At 32.9% G+C, this 25,809-nt stretch overlaps 1 protein-coding gene across 5 annotated transcripts in view; it reads right to left on the bottom strand.

Annotated features, from left to right (window-relative positions):
• FSTL5 (follistatin like 5) overlaps positions 1-25,809 on the bottom strand; it is a 795,441-nt gene that overhangs the window by 525,659 nt on the left and 243,973 nt on the right. For 4 of the 5 annotated variants that reach the window (XM_021938126.2, XM_021938127.2, XM_021938124.2 and 1 more), the window contains exon 4: positions 15,907-16,155. In XM_021938126.2, coding sequence (XP_021793818.2) covers positions 15,907-16,155 — 249 coding nt within the window. Of the gene's footprint in view, positions 1-15,906; positions 16,156-16,305; positions 16,975-25,809 lie in introns of those variants that run through there. The other variant, XM_021938128.2, reaches the window with a different exon arrangement.

Here is a 25,809-nt window from a genome sequence, read left to right as displayed (position 1 = left end):
TTTATGAAAGCCACACTGGTAGTGTACAATTTCCATGAAAATTCTTTATGTATTTTTTTAAGACATATTCAGCAGGAACTCAGATTATGAAAGATATTCATGTTTTTAGAAAACAGAAACAGAAAAAAATCACAATAAACCCAAAAATATGTACACATCTTTACTTAGTAAAGAAAAAATATTAAAATTAATAATGATTGGAGAATTAACACCAATATAAATGTGCTTTCTTATTTAATTTGTTCTTTAATATTAAAATCATTGATCCCTCGGTCAGTCAACTATGAAGACATATCAGTGTAACATGAATGCCAGGCTCTTAAAAAAGTAATTGGTATGTTGTTATAATATTTGAGAAAATAAAACTTAATAATATTACTATTAAGTTTCATGTAAATCTATGTATGTGTATATTTTTAAATGTATATTTATGAATTACCTAAATCTTGCCTAATATGAATTTATTATTTTACACCTATCATATAAATGGGCAGTTGGAGGCATTATGCTTTAATAAGCCTAATATGAATTTTTCATTGTACAACTATCATATAAACGGGCAGTTGGAAGATATTATACTTTAACAAACCTAATATATAAAAACATACTTTATACTAAAGTAAATTAGGAAAAATTATCAGTTTGCTAAATAATTTTATTTCATAGATGTTCTTTCACATTATAGCTTCTTTGAAATTTTTAAAATGATTTAATTTATATACTATTTCATAAACAACATTGGACAATATTGTCTTTGCTTAACAATAGACTATATCTGCAAGGCACTTCATGTGTTATAGTTGATGTTTAGTTAAAAGTAACTGAACTTCTGTGCTTACCTAGAGATGTTATTACCTCATTGCAGATGTTCTGTGTTGAAAGAAAAGTTCCTTGAATGGCCTCTTTAAAAAATATCACTATAAAGCAGAGGATGAGCCACTTTTTATTTTGGAAAACGATTATGACCAAATTTTGTGAATATGTGTTCATTTATTTATTTATTTGCTTAGAAAAAAAAATTCAAGAAACAAAATACTGGTTTTATTCTGTTGATGTGAAGACTCTGGGGACTCACAAGTAGGTAAGAATAAAGAGCATAACCTTTGCCACTGATGTTCAAAGCTAAGGAAACTCTGCGAATCAGACCAGTAGGGACCTAACTGAGATTGCTTGACAGAAGACCCTGAACATTCAAAGTGCAACTAAGCGGAAGAGGACAGATTCGTGAGAATGATTTCTTCTGACCAGTATGGGGCTTCTGATTCAGTATGTGGCTAAGCCTGGAAGCTTCTCTGGGCCTCACCTTTAAGCAGCGATGTTTTAATCTAAGATTTTGACATACGAATTCTGAAGTTAATGTGCAATATGTTTCAATCTGTGGTAAGTTCTCAGAATCAAAACTTCCAAACTCCCAAGTGACTATAAAAGACAGAAATTTTAGGATAGAAGAGTGGGAAAGAGACTTGAGTGCCCTGAAAAAAGACACACCTAAGTCTCCCATGAAAATTACAAGAAACCAGTTGGAATCAAATTTTCACTGATATCAGGAATAATAACCATACTTTCTTTCTTTAGTACTAGTTATTGGTGGTTAAATTAAAGAAATTCACCAGTCTCCAGAGGTAGGAACAATGGCACCATTGGAATGACCCGAACAAGATTCAGGGCAAGTAGTTTGGTGAAAAGATATGTTTTGAAATAGCTAGAGGCTCGCTAAAATTGTTCAGTTGCTCTAATTTGATTGGAAACAAGGTTGGAAAATGGCTGCTTTTTATGTGCTTAACAGTTGAGTCTTAAAGTTTTCTTTAAAAAAAAGAAGTCAGTAGATTTGGTTATAAATGGCATCCCTGCCCAGCCTCTTCAAAAAACCACTCTGCAAGGATGTACTTCTGTCAGGGTTACTGCTTTTAAGTCTCAAAGACCGATGAAATGGTTTCTCTTTGGTGAGGGGGAAACTGAAGTGAGGGAGGGATTTGCCTCTGAATAACAAAGGCAAGTATTTGGAAGAAAGTTTTATAAATATTTATGATGACCTGGAGTCAAATACAGCAAATATGGCTCATACGATAATGTCTAGATGTCTAGATAAGATTTGTATTTCTTTCTTCATTTATTTATTTTTTGTTCCTGTTGCTGAAATAATTAGAATTACATGGAAAGGGCATGACATACTCTTTATTTTACAAATTTATAGATATATTTAAATGGAATTTGTTTCCATGCCTGCTGCTTCCAGTAGATGTAGACACAGCAGTAACAAATTTATACGGAGGTTGGTATGCATACTTACTATGGAATTAATGAACAAAGCTGTTGCTGTGTGATACACTAGTTATTTTTGAGCTACAGAGATTGTGCCAATGTGTCGTGTAAATGTTTCCACTTGTTAAAATCTTTAAAGGCCAAAACATGTGCTATGTTACTCAGGCATATTTTTCCCTAGGATTTTAAAGTAATTTTGACATAAATTTAATTAAATCCCCAAATCCCACTCTAATGTTTTGCAGACTGTCATCACAGCTAAATGCCATAGTTATTATTCTGAATATGGAAAACACACTCTATACAAACTTACATGCTCTTTTATGTTTCACTAAAAGTGCAATTGATATGGGTCTATATGCCTTTTTCAAGTAAAAGTTAAACAAGAATCGGTTCTATGGCCTTATACAGAGAATTAACACATACGATTTTATTTTGAAAATATGTAAATGTGAGGATAAGCAAAAGACATTATGGGTTTTGATGGGCATAAAAACTCCACCTCAAGGCTACAGCTGTATGGTTAATATTCTGCCTTTGGGACTAGATAAATGCACAATGACCAGACAGATACAATGCAAATGAGAAGTTCCAGAAGTTTTTCTCCTTATAATATTCACTGTAGTCAAAATCTGCTATTCACCAGACATGGTTTTCTAAATTTTTTAATGTGTGTATAAACTTCTGTATACACGGGTGCTGATACTACCGCTTACTGTCTGAAAGTCAGAGTCAGTGAACAGCATCTCTTTAGGTTTTCAGAGTAAACTTAGTAAGGTTGATGATGAGGACTTTTTAAGGCAGACTGCCTACTTATTAAAACAATATGCAGTATCTTTCAAAGCTGCAGGAGGGTAACGTGCATGACAAAAGGTGTAATTAATTCTCCACACGTTCTTTTTGAGTTCTAACATCTATGCTGTTGTTTTCTTAAGTAGTTCATTTGCTGCTATATATATGGTTCTCATGGATCTCTGCTCCATCTTTTAACGTCTCATACTTAGTAATAATAAACTGGCAAAAGAAAAAATTGGATGTCCATGAATAATGATTGGATATAACATGGCACATATATACTATGGGGAACAAGTTTCATTTACAAAAGGCAGATAGGTTTGTTTTGACATAGAATGATTTCAATGTCCCTGAATATCAGGGACCAATGTTAATCTAACCTAAAAGAATGAGAGTCTCCTGCAATGGAAAAAAATATATATCATTGGCCATGAATTGATTTATCTCACCACTCACCTCTACCAATTTGGGAAAACTAAGACCGTGTTCTATTTCTATCTTTGCAGAGAACGTTAAGAATAGATCCGCCACCTGATTAGTTCCAATACGTGATTATCAGTGAATAATTAAAAAAAACATATTTGTTCATACATATCTGTCCATGATACACATATGAACATATTTTATCTTTCTAGATATATTACATGAATTACTACCTAAAATCTTTTTGACAAGCATGTAGCACTTTGAGCATTTATAAAATAATCAATTTATAAAATTAAGATATAATATTATTTCCTTCAATTAATTATAATAATGCTCAATTAAATTAATTCAATGTTCATCTATGTTTCTCAATTTTTATAATAGCACTTTTATTTTAGGAAAAAATTTATTAAAAATATAAAGTAAATGCCAACGACCCTGCAAATATCACATTGACTAAGTCAATCTGTATTCCATGATTACAAGCCTGATGGATTAAAACATACACAAAATTAAAATATGCGTAACTTAGAAAAATTAAGTTGAAAATGTTTTAGCTGCCCAAAACTTTATACGCTTTGTTTATCTCAAAGCAGTTTCATTTGCCAAAGTTTAACCACAGAACAATGGCTAGTCTCAATAATGTTTACTTATAGCTTGCCTATGGAATTAGTGATAAAGTGATATAGTATTAGATATGTTTCAAGGTAACTGTTCATCCATACCATGTTTTGAAGAGTTGTCAATCTCCTTTTTTGTCATAAATAAACAAAGTTTGTATAATTTGTCCTATGCCTACTTTAGTGACTGCTCATTGACCGGAAGTGGAAAACTCATTGAAATTCAACAGTATGTCTATATGCTTTCCAAATACCCAGGAAAGGTGTGTCCTGGTTTACCAGCCTAAGTAGAATCCATTACTAATGGTTTAACTAAGAGGTGCAGATGTAAATTGAATGCCAGCATTAAGAAGTTATCTCAAAAATATGTCATAAAATTTCCAGGATGTAGAGTTGGCTGGGGAGTTCATTTTGGTCCATACACAAGCTGAGGCTGAAGAACTCCATCAGGAGCTCTCTGGATCCTAGAGTCTCTACAATAAAGCAGACATAACAAAATAATACTGCCCCTATGAGAGATGAAAAATAGGGCTTTCGATCCTTTCTTTAATTAGATTTTCTTCCTAGAAAAATAAAACTCCTGGTTAAAACGAATTCTTCAATTAGTCAGTGCGTTAATCTAAGCAGCTAACTCTATTTGGAGACAAGAACACCACCATGGAGGTCCATTGTGACTTTAACTTTGTGGACAGCAATATCATACTCCCTCAGCACTGCTAGAATTCCTACACTACACCAGCAGTCTTTTCTTCTTCTCTGTTATCTCGTATTTTTTTCTCTCCTAAAATTTCCCAAACCTTCTCTGTTACTTGCAACTGATGCTTCATTTCTTATTTCTTTGAGAAAAATATAAGCAATCTGATGACAATAACACATATTTATACCATGAAATATACTCAGCTACCTGCATCCAATCTTGTTTTTTCTTTTTTTTTCTGTTTAATGAAGGAATAAGCCATGCTCTCATCGAAAGCTAAATCTGCCACTTGTGTATTGGGTCTCATCCTCTCTACCACATCCAGAGGCTCTACTCCTGCAATTGCCCTGTTCCTCTTGCTGGATAATTTTTCCTTCTATGTTTGCTTATTCCCATCCACCTCTCCCTCCTGACAATTACACACATATATTGAATACTGAACACTGAACATTGAATATATGTGTGTAGTTATCAGGAGGAAGAGGTGGATGGGAATAATTTTTTTAGAATAAAAATTTTCTAATGATCTTGGTCTCTCATTTCCTCAGCTCTTATTTTCTGTTTTACCAAAAGTTTACCGTGGCCTTAAAGTTTCCAAATCAATGCTCATTTCTCAAATCTTCATCATACTTGATTTCAGCAGCAATTAATTCAGCCCAATCTTCCATTCTCCTTACGACTTTTTTTCCTTGCCTTGGTTCTTCTTCTGCAACACTGGTGGCTATGCATCTGTCTCCTGTGCTTGCTTCTGCTTTTCTTCATGACCTCTGAAGATTGAAGTGCACCAGAGTTCCATCCTCAACTCTTCATTCTTCTCAATCTGCACTATTTCTTTACTTTATCCTAACTATACAGTCCCTTGGCATTTTCCCTTTATTGTCATACTTACAGCTCCTAAATATATGCCTTCCTGATCCAAACTGTATTGATTTCTACACAAATATCCAACTGCACAAATGACACTTTCTTTTGCTTGTCTAAAAGACTAATCTGAAATCACCATATACCTGTATATATACTCTCTCTGCATACATTAACAAAGAGATTCCGGTGTTTTGCATTTCAGTAAATAGCTCCCCAATCTTCTGTTTGCTTAGCTAGTTTCTTTAATTACCATGAACTCCATACTCAATCTGTGGCAAATTAGGTCAGATAGTCTGAAAACATTTTATCAGTGGCACTTCCATCATCTTAAATGAAATTGTCATCATCTCTATATCTCTTTTGGACAATCACAAAAAGGCCCAAATCGACCTTCCCTCTTCCAGCTTGCTTCTTCATACTAATGAATTCTAATACAATCTAAACATAGAAATAATTTATGTCCAGCTTTGGCAAATTTTTTCCACTTAACCGGACTACAAGGAAAACACTTTATTTATTTTTTCTATAAATCTGCCACAATTCTTAATGTATTATTCTGAACTCAAATATAAATTATGAATTGACTGCCACATTTTGATCTTTTTCCTGATCTGTCACTTGATAGCAACCAAGTTGTTATCCTCATCCTTTAAACATTACTTACAGATGTATTTCCACACTTTTGCCTGTGAACTTCAAATCACAGTAATTGGAAAAGAAGGTTTGGAAATAAGTATCAGCTGTTTGAATCAACCATGATATCACTTTGTATATTACATCTCTATATAAAATTATTATGGATTTTTGAAAGTCATTATTGATTTATGTTAGAAATAAGCAAAGTGAAAATTTCCATTCAGTATCTCCACCCTTAACACAAAGTTTTATGCTAGAACTATCTGTTAATAGTCTTTTCTCTATAAATTGTTCTCTACGTGTATAATTGTGAGGAGATTTGGAGCTAAACATCTTATTCAGGGTACATATTCAAATTATAACTTAATTATGGTTCAATATTGTTTCTACATATTGAAGACTTTATTTCATCTTGGTCTGGAGAGTACATCTACTCAAGAACTTTGGCAATCATTTGTGTGCTCTTTAGCTATGGTGATGAGCAAAAAGCATTGAAAAAATGTGATTACAATGCATGTTCAGGGGGGCTTTTGGAGAGATATTGTACTAACTACTAGAAATTCACATACTGACTAAAGGCACTTAAAGAAACAAGTTCTTAAAGTGATTGTCACGTAAAGAAAGAAAGACATGACATGTGAAGCTTCTGCTGGAACACATAGCAGTCAATATATGAATGCTTTATCGCAACCAGAGGGCCGATAAATAATTTCTAGCAAGATGATATGATGTCTTAAACTAAAACAATTAGCATATTACTGCATTAAATTAAATTTTCAAAAAATTGATTTGAAGACGGTTTTTTAAACTTTGCTTAACCTGTATGAAAAGAGCAATATTGTTAATTATTAATGCTTTTTTCATCATTCTGGAAAGTGCAGAATTTCCTTTATTTAATGTAATTCCATCCAAACACTTTTTTCACATAACTATCTGGATGATAAGATGCAAAGCTTTGCACTTTTCTCATTTCGTTTTAAAATTTTTATCAATAAGTTTTCCTGTGCTCTCTGAAATATCTGTGGGTGCTCTTCAGAAAGAATTTCAGAAGTGAAATATAAATCAGACTAATAGAGAACACTTTTCAACTGTATTTTCTAGAACATTTTATCCTCAATTACATATTCTAAATGTAATCAATGAAAAGTTTTTTTATCACTGTGTTTTTGCACAGAAATATAGAAGAAAAATCAATTATATTGAAAAAAATTGTAAAAGGCATTCTTTGCTTTTCAATATTTTGTAAGTTACAGAAATATTGCATTCAGCATTTGACAAGAGGATACTGAGAAAATGAATATGATAAGTGAAATGTCTATGGGAGGTGATATGGTTTGATTGTGTCCCCATCCAAATCTCAACTTGAATTGTATCTCCCAGAATTCCCACATGTTGTTGGAGGGACCCAGAGGAAAGTAATTGAATCATGGGGGCCAGTCTTTCCTGTGCTATTCTCATGATAGTGAATAAGTCTCACAAGATCTGACGGGTTTATTAGGGGGTTGTGCTTTTGCTTCTTCCTCATTTTTCTCTTGCCACCATCATGTAAGAAGTGCCTTTCACCTCCTGCCATGATTCTGAGGCCTCCCATCCATGTGGAACTGTTAAGTCCAATTAACCTCTTTTTCTTCCCAGTCTCAGGTATGTCTTCATCAACAGTGTGAAAATGAGCTAATATGGTAAATTGGTACCAGTAGAGTAGTGCATGGCTGAAAAGCTACCTGAAAATGTGGAAATGACTTTGAAACTGAGTAACAGGCAGAGGTTGGAACAGTTTGGAGGGTTCAGAAGAAGACAGGAAAATGTGGGAAAGTTTGGAACCTCCTAGAGACTTCTGAATGGCTTTGACAAAAATGCTGATAATGATATGAACAATAAGATCCAGACTGAGGTGGTCTCAGATGGAGATGAGAAAATTCTTGGTAGTTGGAGCAAAGGTGACTCTTTTTATGCTTTAGCAAAGAGACTGGTGGCACTATGCCCCTGCCCCAGAGATTTGCAGAATTCTGAACTTGAAAGAGATGATTTAGAGTATCTGGTGGAAAAAATTTCTAAGCAGCATAGCATTCAAGAGCTGACTTAGGTGCCATTAAAAGCATTCCATTTTAAAAGGGAAACAGAGCATAAAAGTTCAGAAAATTTTCAGCCTGACAATGCAGTAGAAAAGTAAAACGCATTTTTTAGGAGAAATTCAAGCCAGCTACAGAAATTAGCTTAAGTAGCAAGCAGCCTAATGTTAAACTCCAAGACCACGGGGAAAATGTCTCCGGGCCATGTCAGAGACCTTCATGGCAGCCCCTTCCATCACAGGCCTGTAGGCCCAGGAAGAAAAAGTGGTTTGGTGGGCTGGGTCCAGGGTCACTGTGTTATGTGCAGCCTACGGACATGGTGCCCTGTGTCCCAGTCACTCCAGCCATGGCTGAAAGGGGCCAAGATACAGCTGGACTGTGACTTCAGAGGGTAGAAGCCCCAAGCCCTGGCAGCTTCCATGTGGTATTGAGCCTGTGTGTGCACAGAAGTCAAGAATTGAGGTTTGGGAACCTCCATCTAGATTTCAGAAGATGTATGGAAACGCCTGGATGCCCAAGCAAAAGTTTGCTGCAGGGGCGGAGCCCTCATGAAGAACTTCTGCTAGTGCAGTGTGGAAGAAAACTGTGGGGTCAAAGCCCCGACACAGAGTCCCTACTGAAGCACCACCTAGTGGAGCTGTGAGAAGAGGGCCACTGTCTTCCAGACCCTTGGATGGTAGATCCACTGACAGCTTGCTCTGTGCACCTGGAATAGCCACAGATACTCAATGCCAGCCATGAAAGCAGCCAGGAGGGAGTCTGTACCTTGTAAAACCACAGTGGCAGAGCTACCCAAGACCATGGGAACCTGCCTGGATGTGAGACCTGGAGTCAAAGGAGATCATTTTGGATATTTAAAATGTGTCTGCCCTGCTGGATTTTGGACTTGCTAGGGCCCTGTAACCCCTTGGTTTTGGCCAATTTCTCCCACTTGGAATGGCTGTATTTACCCCAATACCTGTACCCCCATTGTATCTAGGAAGGAACTAGCTTGCATTTGATTTCACAGGCTCATAGGTGGAAGGAATTTGCCTTGTTTCAGATGAGACTTTGGACTGTGGATTTTGGGTTAATGCTGAAATTAGTTAAAACTTCGGGAGACTGTTGGGACAGCATGGTTCATTTTGAAATGTGAGAACATGAGATTTGGAGGGACCAGGGGTGGAATGATATGGTTTAGCTGCGTCCCCACCCAAATCACAACTTGAATTGTATCTCCCAGAATTCCATGTAAAATTCCATTCTACTTTGTGCTATGAGAGAGACAAAGTAGAAGAAAAACTATTTGAACTGACGAAATATTCTTGATTTTTTCTGTCACTTTTGACTATTGTGCCCATGACTAGTAGTGGAATATCCATACTTCCATAAAAAAAACACAAAATAAAATAGTAAGCTCAAACACATATTTCACATCTTGAAACTAAGAAAAAAGAAACAGCATGAAAATGTATAAAAACAAGATAAGACTAAGTATTTGAATGTTAAAGTTAATTCTTATATATACGTTATAGGGGAAAATTTGACAGAAATTAAATGCAGTAATAAACCCACTGCATAATCACTAAAATTATTTTAGGGGGGAAATGTAGTGGGGTGGTAAAATAATATTAAGTTATAGATCTGATAGATATTCTATTTGTCATAAAAGATAAACAAAATTAACCTGCAATAAATCATCAGTAAGAAAGATGACAAGGAGTTAAACTTTTATAAATGTCACTCAATAACAAATATATTTCCAAACTCACTGTAGTTATTTTTTCTTTAAATATAATTATCTAAAATCAGAAAATTGACCACCACCAATTAGCCTATTATAATCTTGTAAACTCATTTCTATGTTAATTTGACCAGATATAAGACTATAACCCAATATAAACTCAAAAGAAAATATGTATGACTTCACAGACTCAAGTCTGAAAATTTATTATAATCAAATGTGTCATTTACTAAAGTTCTAGTCTTAAACCCAATAATAATTTCTTATTATGTTCCTCTGTTGGTCACTAACTACGTTAAATGCATGATTTAATCTTCACTGATACCATAGATGGCAGGTTGCTTCTAAATGATGTCAAGTACTCATATAGAAATCACTATTAAAAGTAAAATGTATTAAGAAACATAGGCAAGTGAGATATTACAATATTGTAGCCTTAGGCAGACATATTTGGAACAAACATGCACTAAATGGGAAGCCTCTGCCCTTGGTTCCTGTCCCAGTTCAGGTTAACTTACTGTGAGAATGTTGACAGGCCATTTTTAAAACTGTAAGTTTGTTGCCTTCACTGTAGTATATTGACTTGTTAAAATGATTAATTAATAATTTAACATTTATGAAAGTGTTTTGAGATAAATAATACTCAATTTGTTATTATTATCTCTACTCCTGCTGCCATTCTTTGTATCTCTTCCCCTCATAATCCCCCTCACCCTTTCCCTACCTGTCTCTCTTCTTTTCTTTTTCATTTGTCCATTTGTCTCCCTTTCTCCCACCTTCCCACTCTCTGGTAACATTTGTTGAATAGTCCTAATGTCTAATATCCCAAAATCCCAAAATGATTGACGAGTCTGCCTAAGTATTAATCACCTCTTTTAGATTATTTTATTAATATATAAAACATTTATCATATATCTACTATGTATTTATAAATGGCAGGTAAACATATCAAATATGTAAGGTTTCACATCACCGAATTTAAAAAGGTTAACATAGATGTGCCAAACATAAAGGATTAATAAAATTGGTTTTGATGTTGTGGGTACTAAGTGAATTCAGAGGAACTGGAAACACTGTGTGCCAGTATTCTGGCCTCAAAAAAGTTTACCTACATTTCTTATTGTCCAAATCATGTATTTCATCATCAACCTGCAGTTTCAGTTGGCTAATACTGACTAAAAAAACAGAACAAACAAAAATCTGGATATCATTTTTCAGTGTATATAGATTTATTCAGGCTGCTATTTTTGTTTAAATGGTATAAAAGGCTATATTAACATAAAACAGAAGCTTTACAAAGGTGCCCTTACTTAAAAAAAAAAAAAAAAAAAACATGTGGATTAGCACATGACATTTACTAATATATTTTAAAATATATCTGGCAGCCAGTTTGTTAGCCTAAAATCTACAAATTCCTTCTTAAAAAAAAAAAGAAAGAAGAAAATAAAAAATCAGGTAAAATAACTAATTTAAATATGTAATACAAAAGTCTGTTCAGATTATGTCTCAAAAATGGAAACAATGTCAGATCTCATGCTAATCGTGCACAGATAGCTGTGACAACCATATTTCTCAAGTTGTTATTGTTGCGATACACATTTAAGTGCACAGAACATTTGCCTTTATGGCAGTTTTATTCTCAGCACAGTAAATAGCAGAATGGTTTCTGTTCAATTGACTCTCATAAAAGGTTTGAATCCCTGTTCATTTTGGCATAGGTTATATCTTGAGTTTCTTACTCCAGTTTACATCTATACTCTCAGTAGTATAGATGTTTTGTATGAGGGAATGACCAGATGCCAGGGTGAGAGGAAATTGTGCTTGCTTTAAGGGATGCTGTGAATTGCTGCAGTTAGAAAGCCCTTTGTGAGGGAAATGACTTTAAGGCAGAACTGTCTCATCACAAAAATGAACAGCTAGGCATTTTATAAAAATAGAATGTTTTATGTTACGTTGAGCATCATCACAAAGTATCTGATGCCAATAAACAAATACTACAATATTCTATATCCGATTATAGCCAGCTATTTCATGATCAAATAAATGTGAATAGGAATAAATTATAAAAATATTATATTCATAGGTATATTGTTTATTTTATCTATAGTTCTACAAATCATAAATCACTAAAAAGTTCTTGGTAAATTTACATGTATATTTAAAAGTCAATAGTGATAAAAAATGTTGAGATTACCACAGAGGCATTTCAATATGTAACTCAAGTAATAGAAAGATGATATACAGGTATAGGTATACATAAAAATACTTTATATAGAAATGTAGATTTTTAACACAGATTTTAACTTTAAAACAATGCATCAATACACCCCATTCTACAAAATGAATTATTTTAATAATTTTTTTTTCTTGAGACAGTCTTGCTCTGCCACCCAGGCTGAAGTGCGGTGGCATGATCTCTGCTCACTGCAACTGCAACCTCCACCTCCCAGGTTCAACCAGTTCTCTGCCTCAGCCTCCCAAATAGCTGGGATTACAGGCACCTGCCACCATGCCCAGCAAATTTTTTTGTATTTTTTTAGTAGGCACAGGGTTTCACCAAGTTGGTCAAGCTGGTCTTGAACTCCTGACCTCGTGATCCACCCACCTCAACCTCCCAAAGTCCTGGGATTTCAGGTGTGAGCCACTGTGCCCAGCCTTAATAAGTTTAAACATAAATGCCAAATATAAATCTGATATAAACAAACAGGACTTACCTTAAAGTGCAAATCAGTAAGGAATAATGCAAATCTTGCTTTCTTTAAAAACTTTTACGTATCTTCCAATATTTTTCCAGGAATTTTTAATTAAACTTTTCTTCATGAGATGCATTTGTCAGAAATAATACAGACATATCCCATGTATCTTTACCCAGTTTCTCTTAAAGGTAATATTTTGTATTATTAGAGTACAATATCCTAATCAGGATATTGACTTTACCACTATGCCTAGGTCTTACTAAGACTTCCTGTTTTATTTCCACCATTTGCATATATATTTCATTCTACTTAATTTTACCACATGTAGGTCTCTGTATTCATCAAGATAGTCAAGAAGATACAGAAAAGTAAAGATCTGCTACTAATTTTTTAAATGAATTTTAAAGTACCAAAAATCTTTTACAGCAGGGGGTTAGCAAACTTTTTCTGAAAAGATCCACATAAGAAGATATTTGGCATTTAGAGGTCGTAAGATCTCTATTGCAACTACTCAACTCTCCTTTCCCAATGGGTGTAGCTGTATTTCAATAAAACTTTACAGAAAAATACAGATTGTGAACTGGATTTGGCCAACGGTTTTTTAACATTCTAAGGTTTTCACAATCACTTTAAAAAATCTAAAAGTAGCAAATATATTTTCTGTTTTTTTTAATTTACCTTTTCATTTTTTTCTTTAAAAAATACCTAAATGAATATACAGTTTTGCAGTTCTTTAACCTAATATTTTGATTTGCTTCTCCCACTAGGCCACTATAGCAAGCAATATAACTTGCTGAAACTCCACAAAAAATATAATTCACAATTATAAGATTAATTTTAGCTATCAAATTAATATCAGGCCTCAGCTTTACAGAATCTTCCTTTACAATCAAAACTTGGCCCAATGCACACTAATAAGACAGGCAATTTATTGTTTTGGTTGATATTATTTACTGCCTTCTGATGAAATAAAGTCATTTTATGAGTTAGTTGTATATTAGGCAAAACACCAAGTTAAGTACCTAAGTGAAAAAAAGATCCATAATTTCTGAGACCTGGAAAATATGCTAACCCTTGGTAAATAACCCAGACAGTAGAAATGAAATTTTAATACTACACATGATGAGAAAGTATTTTTAAGTAACAATAGATCTAATAAATATGTTTAGTATAAGACTGAAGTTCTTCAAACCATTACTTTATATGTTTACTTTATAATAAAATCAATCTATTGTTCATCTATCCTATCCTGACATTGAATGGTATTATGCCTAAGCATACAGCTACAAAACAGAACATTAAATACACCAAACTATTTTTCCCACATGATACTATATATGTTTATTTACTTGTTTTTTTTTGAGACAGAGTCTCTCTCTGTTGCCTAGGCTGAAGTGCAGTGGCACAGTCTCGGCTCACTGCAAACTCCGCCTCCTGGGTTCAAGAGATTCTCCTACTTCAGCCTCCAGAGTAGCTGGGATTACAGGAACCCACCATCATGTCCAGCTAATTTTTGTATTTTTGTAGAGACGGGGTTTCATTGGCCAGGCTCGTTATGAACTCCTGACCTCAGGTGATCTGCCCACCTCGGCCTCCGAAAGTGCTGGGATTACAGGCGTGAGCCACTGTGCCGGCCCCCACATGATATTTAATATTATGTGTTTCCATATGGATGTCAGGTGAACAAATCTTCAATTTGAGAATATGATGCTAAGTTAAAATATTTGAATAGTTACATATTATATATTATGTACATAATTTCATAGTGTCAGGTATCAGTGCAATAGTATAATTTCCACTGTACCATCTTGTGTCAAAATGACAGAAAAAAAATTCTCTAATATTTTACAAACATTAAGTATTTGTAAAATAGATTTGATAGAAAAGGGAATTGAACTAAACTTGAAATCGAAGTATCTGTTATCGTTTTGATAAAGAAGGGAATTTACTGTCATAAAATTCTCTGCACATGTATATAAGAGGCACACAGTACACTATGGTAAGTAAATTATCCTAGTTTTACTTCAAATGTGTTAAAGGATTTCTAGCAGCAACAATAACAGAGCATTGCATCTTGCATCATCTGAAAAGCTCTACATGTCATTTTAAAATACATGTCGGAAATAATATTGTGTTAGAGTAAGTTTGAAAAAGGATAATTTTTAATTATACAATTTACCTTAAAAGGTGGATGAGTGGAGTATAATAAAATTATTTTTCAGCCATATATTTAAGCTAGGAATAAAAATATTAAATAGGTTTTTAAGTATAAATACATTTCAGAAATATTCTGAAAAACTGAGACTTGGCACTGACCAAAGATTAGAAATCAGATTAGTTATTGATGGAAGTTCTACACATTTAACTCTAGAATTTCAGACTGAGTCATGACTATAAATGAGAAAATATTTCCAACAGCATGAACAAGGAAACAACAAATAAATGTATAAAAATTGAATGATGTTAAAACTGTTCAATGATTTATTTATATGGCATGTAAAAATAATGTATTGAATTACAAATTCAGTACTTTTCTATAAACCAATGATTTTCAAATGCAGGAAAGTGAATACCAGTACTTTAAAATTTTTAAACCATGGTTATCTCTGATTCACTAATGAGATTTAGCATGAGGTCTTCTAGTTATTTCAGTGGGCATCTACCGGTTCCATATAATTTGAATTACGTGGTGCAAACTGAAACCATCATTTTTAATCAGGAAGGAATGAAATGTTATCACAGCATGGCTTGGCACTCACTAGTCCCTCAATTCCACTCCAAGTGCTTTTTACTGGTTGAATTTGGCCTGTAGACTGAATTGGCCACCCTGTGTCCCTAAGATAATTCATGATTGGGAAGCCATATGGTGCAATGCTGAAATCTATATTAAATTTTGAGTCATATTTTGGCCAGCTTTATTCTTATAACTGAATATCAGAACTGTTTCCATGTAAATTTCCACACACTGCTACTTAGTGGAGTATTTAGGCTATTTTGTTTTTCTTTTCCTTTTTAGACCCTTGCTGATATACAATTGCTAGCGTTTAATCTTAAAGGCACTAGTTGAGAAAGAAAAGAAATAGAGTGGGGTGACACTTAAAGTTCACCCTGCATTTACCTTTAAAGAAGCAGTCTTCATTGTGAACAATGGTAATCTTTTCTTTTTTCAGGCAAGCAGCTCTGTGCACTTCACAGTGGTTTTCATAGAATTCTCCATCAGATCCACACACAGGTTTGTAGTGCCGTTTGCAAAGGTCCATGCAGGCACATTCTGCTTGCCCGGTCTCTCTTCCGATAACACAGTGTCTTCCCAAACCACAGTACTTATTTTCACAAGATCCAAAAGGGCCATCCTGAATCATAAATCCTGAAGAATTAAAAAAAAAAATTGAAAAACTTTTGGTTCATTTGTCCAAATAATATATGCATTTCAGAGTCTCAAATGGAAAACAAGTGTTCTAAGAAAAGCATAGTATCATGTATTCAGGGCTCAATTTTCAGTGGTGGAGATGCTTACATAAATAACTGCACACGAACTTTCTCAAAATGCTTTCAGCATTCTTCCCTTCTTCCTCTCCTCTCCTTGAGCTCTCTTCTCCTTCCCCAGAGGAATGTAGTACTTAGCGACAAGGTCTGTAAAGCTAAACTGCCTGACACCAAATCCTGGCTTGACCATTTACTAGCTTTATGTTTTGGATAAATTCCTTCCTTGTGCCAAGTTGTCTCATCTGTAATATGGAAATAATAGTATGGACCATCTCTAGAGTTGTTCAAACTATTACACGTAATAATCCATAGAAAGCACATCCTTGGCACATGATAGATGTTTCATAAATGTTAGCTTTTACAGTAACAGAATTGTAGATAGGAGAAAGTAAATGTATATATACAAGGCAGAAAATGTAACGAGACAGGAGTGGAAAATAACTGTCTCTTGAAAACTGTTTGATATAATTATCCTTTCTTGTTTTGACCTTTGCCATCTGACAATCACTGATGCATATCATGATTAAATCAACAAATCATGAAGAATTATATTTTCTTGTTACTTATATAGTCTAATAAACTCAATTTGCATCAGAAACGTTTAAGTGAATCCAGCAGTCTTGTACTAAGGCTGAAATTAGCAACTTCAATTCCTTATGCTTCTCTAGGCAGATTTAGCTTTGAGAATTTTAGAAAATGAAAAATGGCAGTAAATTGAATATACATATGCACATACATACACATAGATATGTATACACATATGTATACACATATACATGTATATATATATTTAGTATCAATGACACTTATGTATTGCAAAAAAGAAAGTAAATATTTGAAAGGTTACAAGCATTACTTATAGTAATTTTTTGAGTATTTAGTATATATTAATATTTTCAGCTGTTTGTTTAAGCCGTCGCTACATAACAACATCATAATAATTAAGAACATGGATTCTGATCCAGAGTTTAAATTCCTAGTTGCAAGCTTTAGGGCCCCAGGTGGCTACTTAACACATCTATAACTCAGATATAACTCAGGTTCCTCATTTGTAAAATAGGGATAACAATACTGTATCCCCATAGTTTTGTCAAGATTAGAGGGTTGCAATTGGCACATATAAAACTCCTTGTAAGTGTTACTTATTATTATTATCAGCTCTTCAAAAATTGGTTTTGATAAGAACATAAATATGTGAATGGAAATGTATTTAATCAATTTAATTCTTTTTTAAAGGAAGCTCATACATTAATTTTATTTTCATATTTATGCATGAATTTTCTAATGGAATTTAAATCACCAAAATTAAAATTACACAAAAAGATCAACACTACCAATGGCATATTTTTTAAAAAACTAATTTAGATTTTCTGATAGCAGTGAAAATTAGAACAAATCTACTTGTAAAAAATTTCAAACTATTTCACTCTTTGATAAAATACTATAATTATTGATGAAGCATTCCATGAAATTTAAAACAAATAGATGGAAAAATAATTTATTGAAAAGATATTTCCGATGTATCTCCAATGTTATTTTAAATGTTGATAACTCACTGAAATATTTTAATACCTAGGTGATGAAATAATCTGTATAATAAATTCTCATGACTCCCGTTTGCTTATGTAACAAACCTGTACATGTACCCCTGAAATTAAAATTTAAAAAAAATTGTACAAAAATCAATTTTGGAAAATGTATGTAATGCAGTAGTTCTTGAATTCTGGCATGCTTACAATCACCCAGAGAAGTTATTAATATACAAATTATTTTCTCCACCTCACCCCAGAATTTCTGATTCAGTAGATCCCGAGTCTAGTCCAAGATTTATATTTCTAACAAGTTCCCAGGTGATGATGATATTGCTGCTTCCAGGACCAAACTTTAGTGCACTGACTTACTGAAATCCTAACTCATAATTAAAATACATAACACTAAGGGAAAGACTAGGTGAATAATTTTAAAATGCTCTTAAGTGGAAAAAGATGAGAAGCTAATGCTATAATCAAAACCTTATAAAATAATGCAATTATTTGGAAGATACTAGGAAAAGAAATTTAAAAATGAACATAGTTGATTAGCAAGGTTGACATGGTATTGGGCAAGTTTTGCTATTTTTTACTTGATTGCTTTTTAATGTTCGATATGCTAAATTAAATAAGCAGGAGTCCATTAGCTTGAAGCTGTCTCTGTATTTTGAGTTCCTAAGTAAGAAACTGTACCCTAACTTATCAGTATGTAAACAAGCCAAAACTAATTTTAGGAATATATTTTTGTAACAGACAACCAGGTTTCAGCCAATCACAGGAAGCCAATTTATCAGATCAGTTCCAAAAAAGGCAAATGCTTCATCCGACCATGGCCAAATAACATAGATGCCTGGTGGTAGCCAAGCAGGTCTTTCATTTACTTTGGTTCTGTGTTTGACCTATAATAGCTCACCACTAGGTGGAGCTTTGTGAATCTCTTCTGGTCCTGAGTGCTGCCAGATTGCTGAATTGTTCTTTGTGCAAACAAATTCCGTTTAATTTAATTTATCTGAACTTTAAAAAAAAATTAATGTGCTAAAAGAAAGTCCAAAATTACATCAATTATTACTATAAAATAAAGTAGAATAATGTAAAGTATAAAAATACTGATTTTGAAATAGAAAAATATTTCCCCGTCCTTATGCCAGTATTGAATTAAGCAAATTGTTGATTTAATGTTTATAGAGTCTAAATGGGGCTGCCATTATAATAGAGAAATTTGATTCACATACTTATATTTTGTATAATTGTATGTCTTTTTTTTACTGTCAAACAATGAGTTAAGATTTTTCAAGAGAGTGTTTTGTTTATTTTAGAATTGAAGAATGAGCTAATGTTTTAAAAGTCTGATCATTTTACTTTTTAGTCACAAATTGAGGTAGCTTTCTGAATCAGTGTAATTTCCCAATTTTAGAGGAATGCTCCACTATAACATGTCATATCTACCATACATATGTTGGTCACAATATTTCTCGTATTTTCTCTTAAATCCTTTATCTTAAAGCCTGTACTCTAGTTCAGAGATTTGAATTAGGATATTTTCCATTTTGTAGAAGTTAATGAACTATTTTACACTAGCTAGAAGCTGTGTGTTGCATGTAACTGCTACAATTAAAGGAAATTTAATTAATTCATATGCAATCCAAAGAAAGCTCATATTATGTAAATGAATAGCTAGAACATACCCTTTCTGACAGTAATTATCCATGACTAATGCCGAACTTAAGTTTCAGCTGAGATTAAATCAATTTAATCTGATCAACGTGTCAAAGATTTCTTCTAAGTACATTCAGTCAGATAACACACTAAATGAATTTTAATCAAGAACTTATATCCTGGTAGCTTATAGCTTGATAAAATAGCATTTGTTCCCCAAAAGGATTATATATTCAACAAGTTCATATTTTATAAGTATTATTCCTTCAGAACATTACAAAACTTCCACAAATTTAAAAAGAGATAAAATATTAAAAGATTAAACATATCAAGCAATAGCAAAATAATTCCCTATTATTCTAAGATGGCATTATCAGATTCTCAATAATGAATACAATTATCTTAAAATATATATTTATATTTATATTCTTGTCTATATGTATATCTAATATATCAGCTGATATGTATAGAGTGGATCTAAATTGAAATAAACTTTAATTTTAATAAAATACAATTATTTTTATGAGCAAGGTGGTATGTTGGTTGGTATAGGATACATAAAAAGAACAATCATTGACACTTGACTCTTCAAGTGGCTTACAAAGAGCATAGGACAGGACTTGAACATGCTTAAGTAGAGAGGCTAAGATATAGGGGGACATTTAAGGGCACAAAGGAGATTGAGATAATGTGAGACCTCACAAACAATGTACCATGTAATACAAACAATTGAGGTTTTGTTTAAAGAATGAGTTAAGAGTCCAATGGCTGATAAGAGGGTATACAGGGCATGGAATAGAGACAGATGCAGGATTTAAAACAATAATAAAAGAAAGAGGAAAGAACCAGATTTTGAAGTTAGCTGTCTTTAAGTATTATTGTGGAATATTGATATATTGTTGTTTTTAAAGCATCAAGTTATTTGAGGTGCTCATTAACTCATAAAATGTTTTATGTAAGTATTATGTTAACAATTATTTGTTAAAAAGAATAACAGATTTTGGTCGTAGAACAGAATTTGAGTCTTTGCTTTTCCATTATACTCTGGTGGTGTGACCTCAGCCAGGCTGCAATCCCTTTGGGCCTTCTGTTCTAGTAGTAAAATAAGAGGTAACCGGCACTTTATCTTTGGATTTGCTCTCATCCAAAAAATCCTTTAATTTAATAATGCTCAGCAAAATGCAGTTCTAATGAAAGCTACTGTATGGTGAGTATATTTAGTGTTTTCTCTATAATGTCTAGTATTTATAGTTCACCTGCCTTGAACAATCATATACTTCTCTAATTTAAATCATATTTACATACTCTAGAAAGAGCCTCAGCTATGCAAAATACAGGAGAATTTTGACTTCGATTTTCTAAATTACTCTTCTAAGATTTTGATTTACTTTTTGTTTCATGCTAATATGGTGCAAAAGTAATTGTGGTTTTTGCCATTACTTTCAATGGGTTTTTACAATTTGGGTTTAAAAATCAGAATCCTCTGTTTGTATTTTGACTACAAGTATAATTTTTAGGCAAGTTAGTTAAAAATCTCTGAACTTCAGTTTTCCCATTTAACTAGAACATAGTAGGAACTCAGTAACTGTTACTTCCATGAATATGTAAAATGAAGATAATAATAATTATCGTAGTAATAATATCATGTGGTTGTTAAGAATATTAAATTGAATGATGCACTGAAAATTCCTGGTATAGAATATCTGCTTAATGAATGTATTTATTACTGTTATTAAGAATTATCATTTATTACAGATTTGGTACATAGAACATATTGACTTAGAATCACTGAATTAAATAAATGACTGCCTCTACAGCTCTTGTTATTATTATAGGCATTGGAAATGCATTTAGGGGAGTGTTACAGCATGTGTGTTCCCAAAATATACTCTAAAAATTTTCATGGACATTCACTGTATAAGAATTTCTTTCAGCTGCAAAAAGAAAAAAAGGAAGAAGGAAAAATTCAAAATTACATTATACAATTAAATATTTTGATTTAGAATTAAGTATAATATTTTGGTGATGTTTTGCTACCCACAAATGGAAAAATTGTGAAACTCTCTATTACATAAAAAATAACAATTTCCTGTTGCACACTGTAAATTCTAACAAAAATGCATTCAAACCTCACACACTTTATGGCAAGGGGCAGTTCAAGTAAATACGGGAATGCCCACAGAAGATTGAGCACAGTATGATCTTTTCATGACCTGTAATAATTGGGATGTGTGTTTCCTGCTGCTGTTTTGCGAAGTCGGTCAAAAAAGGCTGCCTGACTGAAAGTTTGCCCAGTGTGCTACTCTTGAACGACAATCCTTTTGAACAGTCACATAATCTGTAGTTCAGTGAGTTTGAACCCTTCTTTTCTACCTTATTTTTGACAATCCATTGCTTCTGCAAGCTTCTTCATGTAATTCTGCAACAGATGAAGGTGTGGTTTTGTTTGTTTGTTTGTTTTTGTTTTTTTAAGAAGAGGCCAGTATGAAAATAATAAGTAGAAAAAAGCCAGAGATCCAGGTAATTTGCATCCAGCCAAGTTATAATTTCTTTTCATGTTAATGAATGTTTGCTAGGGGATATAATTTTTGATGTGTCATTTCAAGAAGTTAAGTGATTTGAGATCAGTACCTAATATGGAAACAGTTATTTCTTATTTGATGTTCTCAACTGAAGTGTGATAATTCTGAAAGCAGAACAGAGTGTGATACAATTTTACACTCTTTCCAACCTCAACGTGTAACCTTGATAACAAATTCCACAACGGTTTTTCTAATTATTAATTGTTTCCTTTCTAAGTTCTATCTAAAGTGGTGATTTCTCTAATTATCTTAATATCTCCATCCCATTGAAAAATTAGTCATACTTATCATTATACACTTTAGCTCAAAGTACTTATTTAGATGATAAGTTGGTTAGAAGCCAAAGAAATTTCACTGTTTCCCTTAGAACTATAACATTATAAATAGATTGGTAGATATAGAGACAGAAAGACACATATACCATATGTGAATTTATGATATTTAAGGTCTTCTTTTAGATAACTAAGATTTGTGAATATTAGAAACAAAATATTTGTTCTAAAATGTTTTAATTCAGTAAATTATTTGAGTGACATTCAGAAAAAAGTAAATTGTTTTGCTCAATAGTTAGCTGCCACTCTCCTCTATAAACCATGTTGATCTAGATAATAAATAAGAAAGTAAACCAATTAACATAAATAAAAATAGCATTTTATTTTATATAAATCTATGCAATGAGAGAAAAGGCATATGCTAAATCATCTGAGAGACTTAAAATATTTCAGGCTTTGGAATAAACCCAACACTTAAAAAATATCTTATTTCTTATTAAAATTTAAAATAGTAGGTAGATATTCTCAAATAAGAAAGGCATTTTATGCAATGATTTAAAAATATTAAACAGCATTTTAAAAATATTTAAGTGAAGGTCAAGCATTGTAATAGATGCATAGATTTGTCCAGCCAAATTTCAGACTATAATGTTTATTGTTAGAGTCAGTACAGCAATATGGTTAATATATTTTTTAATGAAGATACAGTAATTTCTGTTATATTTATAAAAATAAATGGCTGCTAGAAAAGGAATATTATATTTTTAAGTTTTAACTTTAAAATCAACTCTAGTAAATTATCTTTTTACAATATATTTTTTCCTTTATTAGAGTAAAATTGAAACCAAATAGTTTATTAAATTAAAAAGTAAATATTAGTCATTAAAACTATGATTTTCATAAAGAATTAGATTTTCTAAAGAAATTAAGTATCAAAATGCAAACATGCATTTAAGAGATGTATTTTTTCTTTTTGATAAAGTGTAATACAATGATATTTACTTTTTTAAATTAAGAGACTTTTTTAGAGCAATATAATGTTCACAGCCATACTGAATGGAAAGTACAGAGATCCCATATATTCCCTTCCCACATAAGCACACAACCTCCCCCATCATTAACACTCTGAATTAGTGTGGTACATCGTTAATATGCACGAATCAATTTTTCCAGATTATGAGCTCTAGTCAATCCCTCCATTACCCTGAACCCTCAGCAATCGCTGATATATTTAATGATTCTATAATAGTTTTGCCTTTTCTAAAATATCATAAAGTTGGAATTATATAATATGTAGGCTTTTATCATGGACTTATTTCATTTAATGATATACATTTAAAATCCCTCCATGTCTATGTCTGGCTTCATAGCTTATTTCTCTTAACTGCTGGAAAATATCCCATTGTATGGATTAACATGGTTTATTTATCCATTCACCTACTGAAGGGCATCTTAGTTGCTTCTTAGATTGGCATTGTAAATAAAGTGAGTTGCTATAAATATTTATGTACAGGTTTTTGTGTAAGACATAGAGTTTCTGTTCATTTAGGTAAATACCAAAATGTACTATTGTTACTATAGATCGGGTGGCAAGGTCATATTTAGTTTTATAAGAAACTACCAAACTGTCTTCCAAAGTGACTGTTCTATTTTGCATTCCCACCAGCAATGAACGAGAGTTTTTCGTTGCTCTATATCCTCATCAGTAGTTAGTGTCTGCAATGTTTTGGATTTTTACCATTCAATTAGGTAGTTGTGGTATCTTGAAGTTTTAATTTGCAATTCCATAATCATAAGATTGATTGAGCATATTTTCATATGTTTGTTTACCATTTGCAAATCATCTTCACTGAGGTGTTGCTTTTAGTATTTACCCATTTTTATTGCGAAGGTTTAAGAATTTGTATGTTTTATGTACTAGTCTGTTATCAGATGTGTCTTTGCAAATATTTTCTCCCAATCTGTAGTATATCTTCTCAATCTCATGACAGTGATTTTTGCAGAGAAATTTTTAATTATAATTAAGCCCAACTCATCAATTTTTCCTTTCACTTATTGTCCTTTGTTATTGTAACTACAATGTCTTCACCAAACTCAGCCTCCTAGATGTCCTCCAAATAGATCATCTAAGAGTTTTATAGTTTTGCATATTGCATTTAAACTTGTGATTCAAGCTGAATATTTTTCTTTGAATTATGTAAGGTCTGTGACTAGATTTGTCTTCTTTCCTTTCTCTCTTTCCCTTTCTTCTCCTTTCTTTCCTTTCCCTTCCCTTTCCCCTTCCTTTTCCCCTTCCCCTTCCCCTTCCCCTTCCCTTCCCTTTTTTTAGTATGGATATCCAGTGCTTCAGCACCATTTGTTTACAAGAATATCCTCTCTTCATTTAATTAGCTTTGCTTTTTTTGTCAGAGATCAGTAAACTCTAATGGTGTGGGTCTGTTTCTGGGCTCTGTACTCTGTTCCATCACTCTTTCTTTGTCTTTCCAGCACCATACTGTCTTGACTACTGCAGCTTTAAAGTACATATTGAAGTCAAATAGCTCAATATGCCTGACTGTCTTCTTCTTCAATATTCTATCAGATCGTCTAAATCTTTTGCTTTGCCATATAAACTTTAGAATCAGTTTGTCCATATCCAAAAAGTAAGCTGGGATTTTCAATTGAGTAATATTTATTTTTATGAATTTTTTTGTAGAATGTACATAACTGGAAGTGACTTTAAATGTTGCCAGTGAACTTAATTACTGAAACAATGCACTCAATCACAATCTTAAATACCACTCTAGCAGATGTAGGTAGGCATGTATGCGTGTGTGTGTGTGTGTGTGTGTGTGTGTGTGTACATAGTTCAAACTTGAAAATTATAGCTAAGAAAAAAAATCTAGTGTAAAAGCCCAATACATAAAATAATCCAAAGTGTCACCATTCTGATTAAAGCAGGGGTGAGAGTGAGTACCAGACATGGCTTCCCTTAGTCTCTCTGACATCCAGTAAGGAAAAAGTAAAAAATCCAGGATTTCTACAGAGTGCTGGACTAAATGATGTCTCATTTTTCCCTCAAATTTATAATTTTTGATGTGTGACTGTTTATTTTTACTCCACATTTTCTTCATACCTAATGCATTAGAAACAATGTCAGATTTTTTTAAGAGCCATATTTATAATAGTTGCCTTAACATCAGTTTTTGGGAAAGATCCTTTAAATTCCTGAGTTTTTCTGGCCCTGAGCCATCATCAGTGATGTAGTGATTAGTGTGTAACAAAAGGCACTGTTTGTAGCATTCTCTGGTTTCTGTGTTGTAAAATACTCCCACTGTGTCTGATTTGAAGCTACAAACAAGACCTCACATCTGAATTTAAGAAGAGATGTAGGCAGCCAGCTCTCATAAACCAGTATAAGCCAGCTCCAGCAAAGCTAAATTCTTAGTTTTGGCATAAATCTAAACAGAGTCAATGTTTAACAATTTTTTCTTCCCAAAACCCCTCTATGGTTGAG

The sequence above is a fragment of the Papio anubis genome, chromosome 3 (assembly GCF_008728515.1).
Source record: "Papio anubis isolate 15944 chromosome 3, Panubis1.0, whole genome shotgun sequence".
Taxonomy (NCBI): Eukaryota; Metazoa; Chordata; class Mammalia; order Primates; family Cercopithecidae; genus Papio; species Papio anubis.
This window is presented reverse-complemented; position numbering and strand designations above follow the sequence as displayed.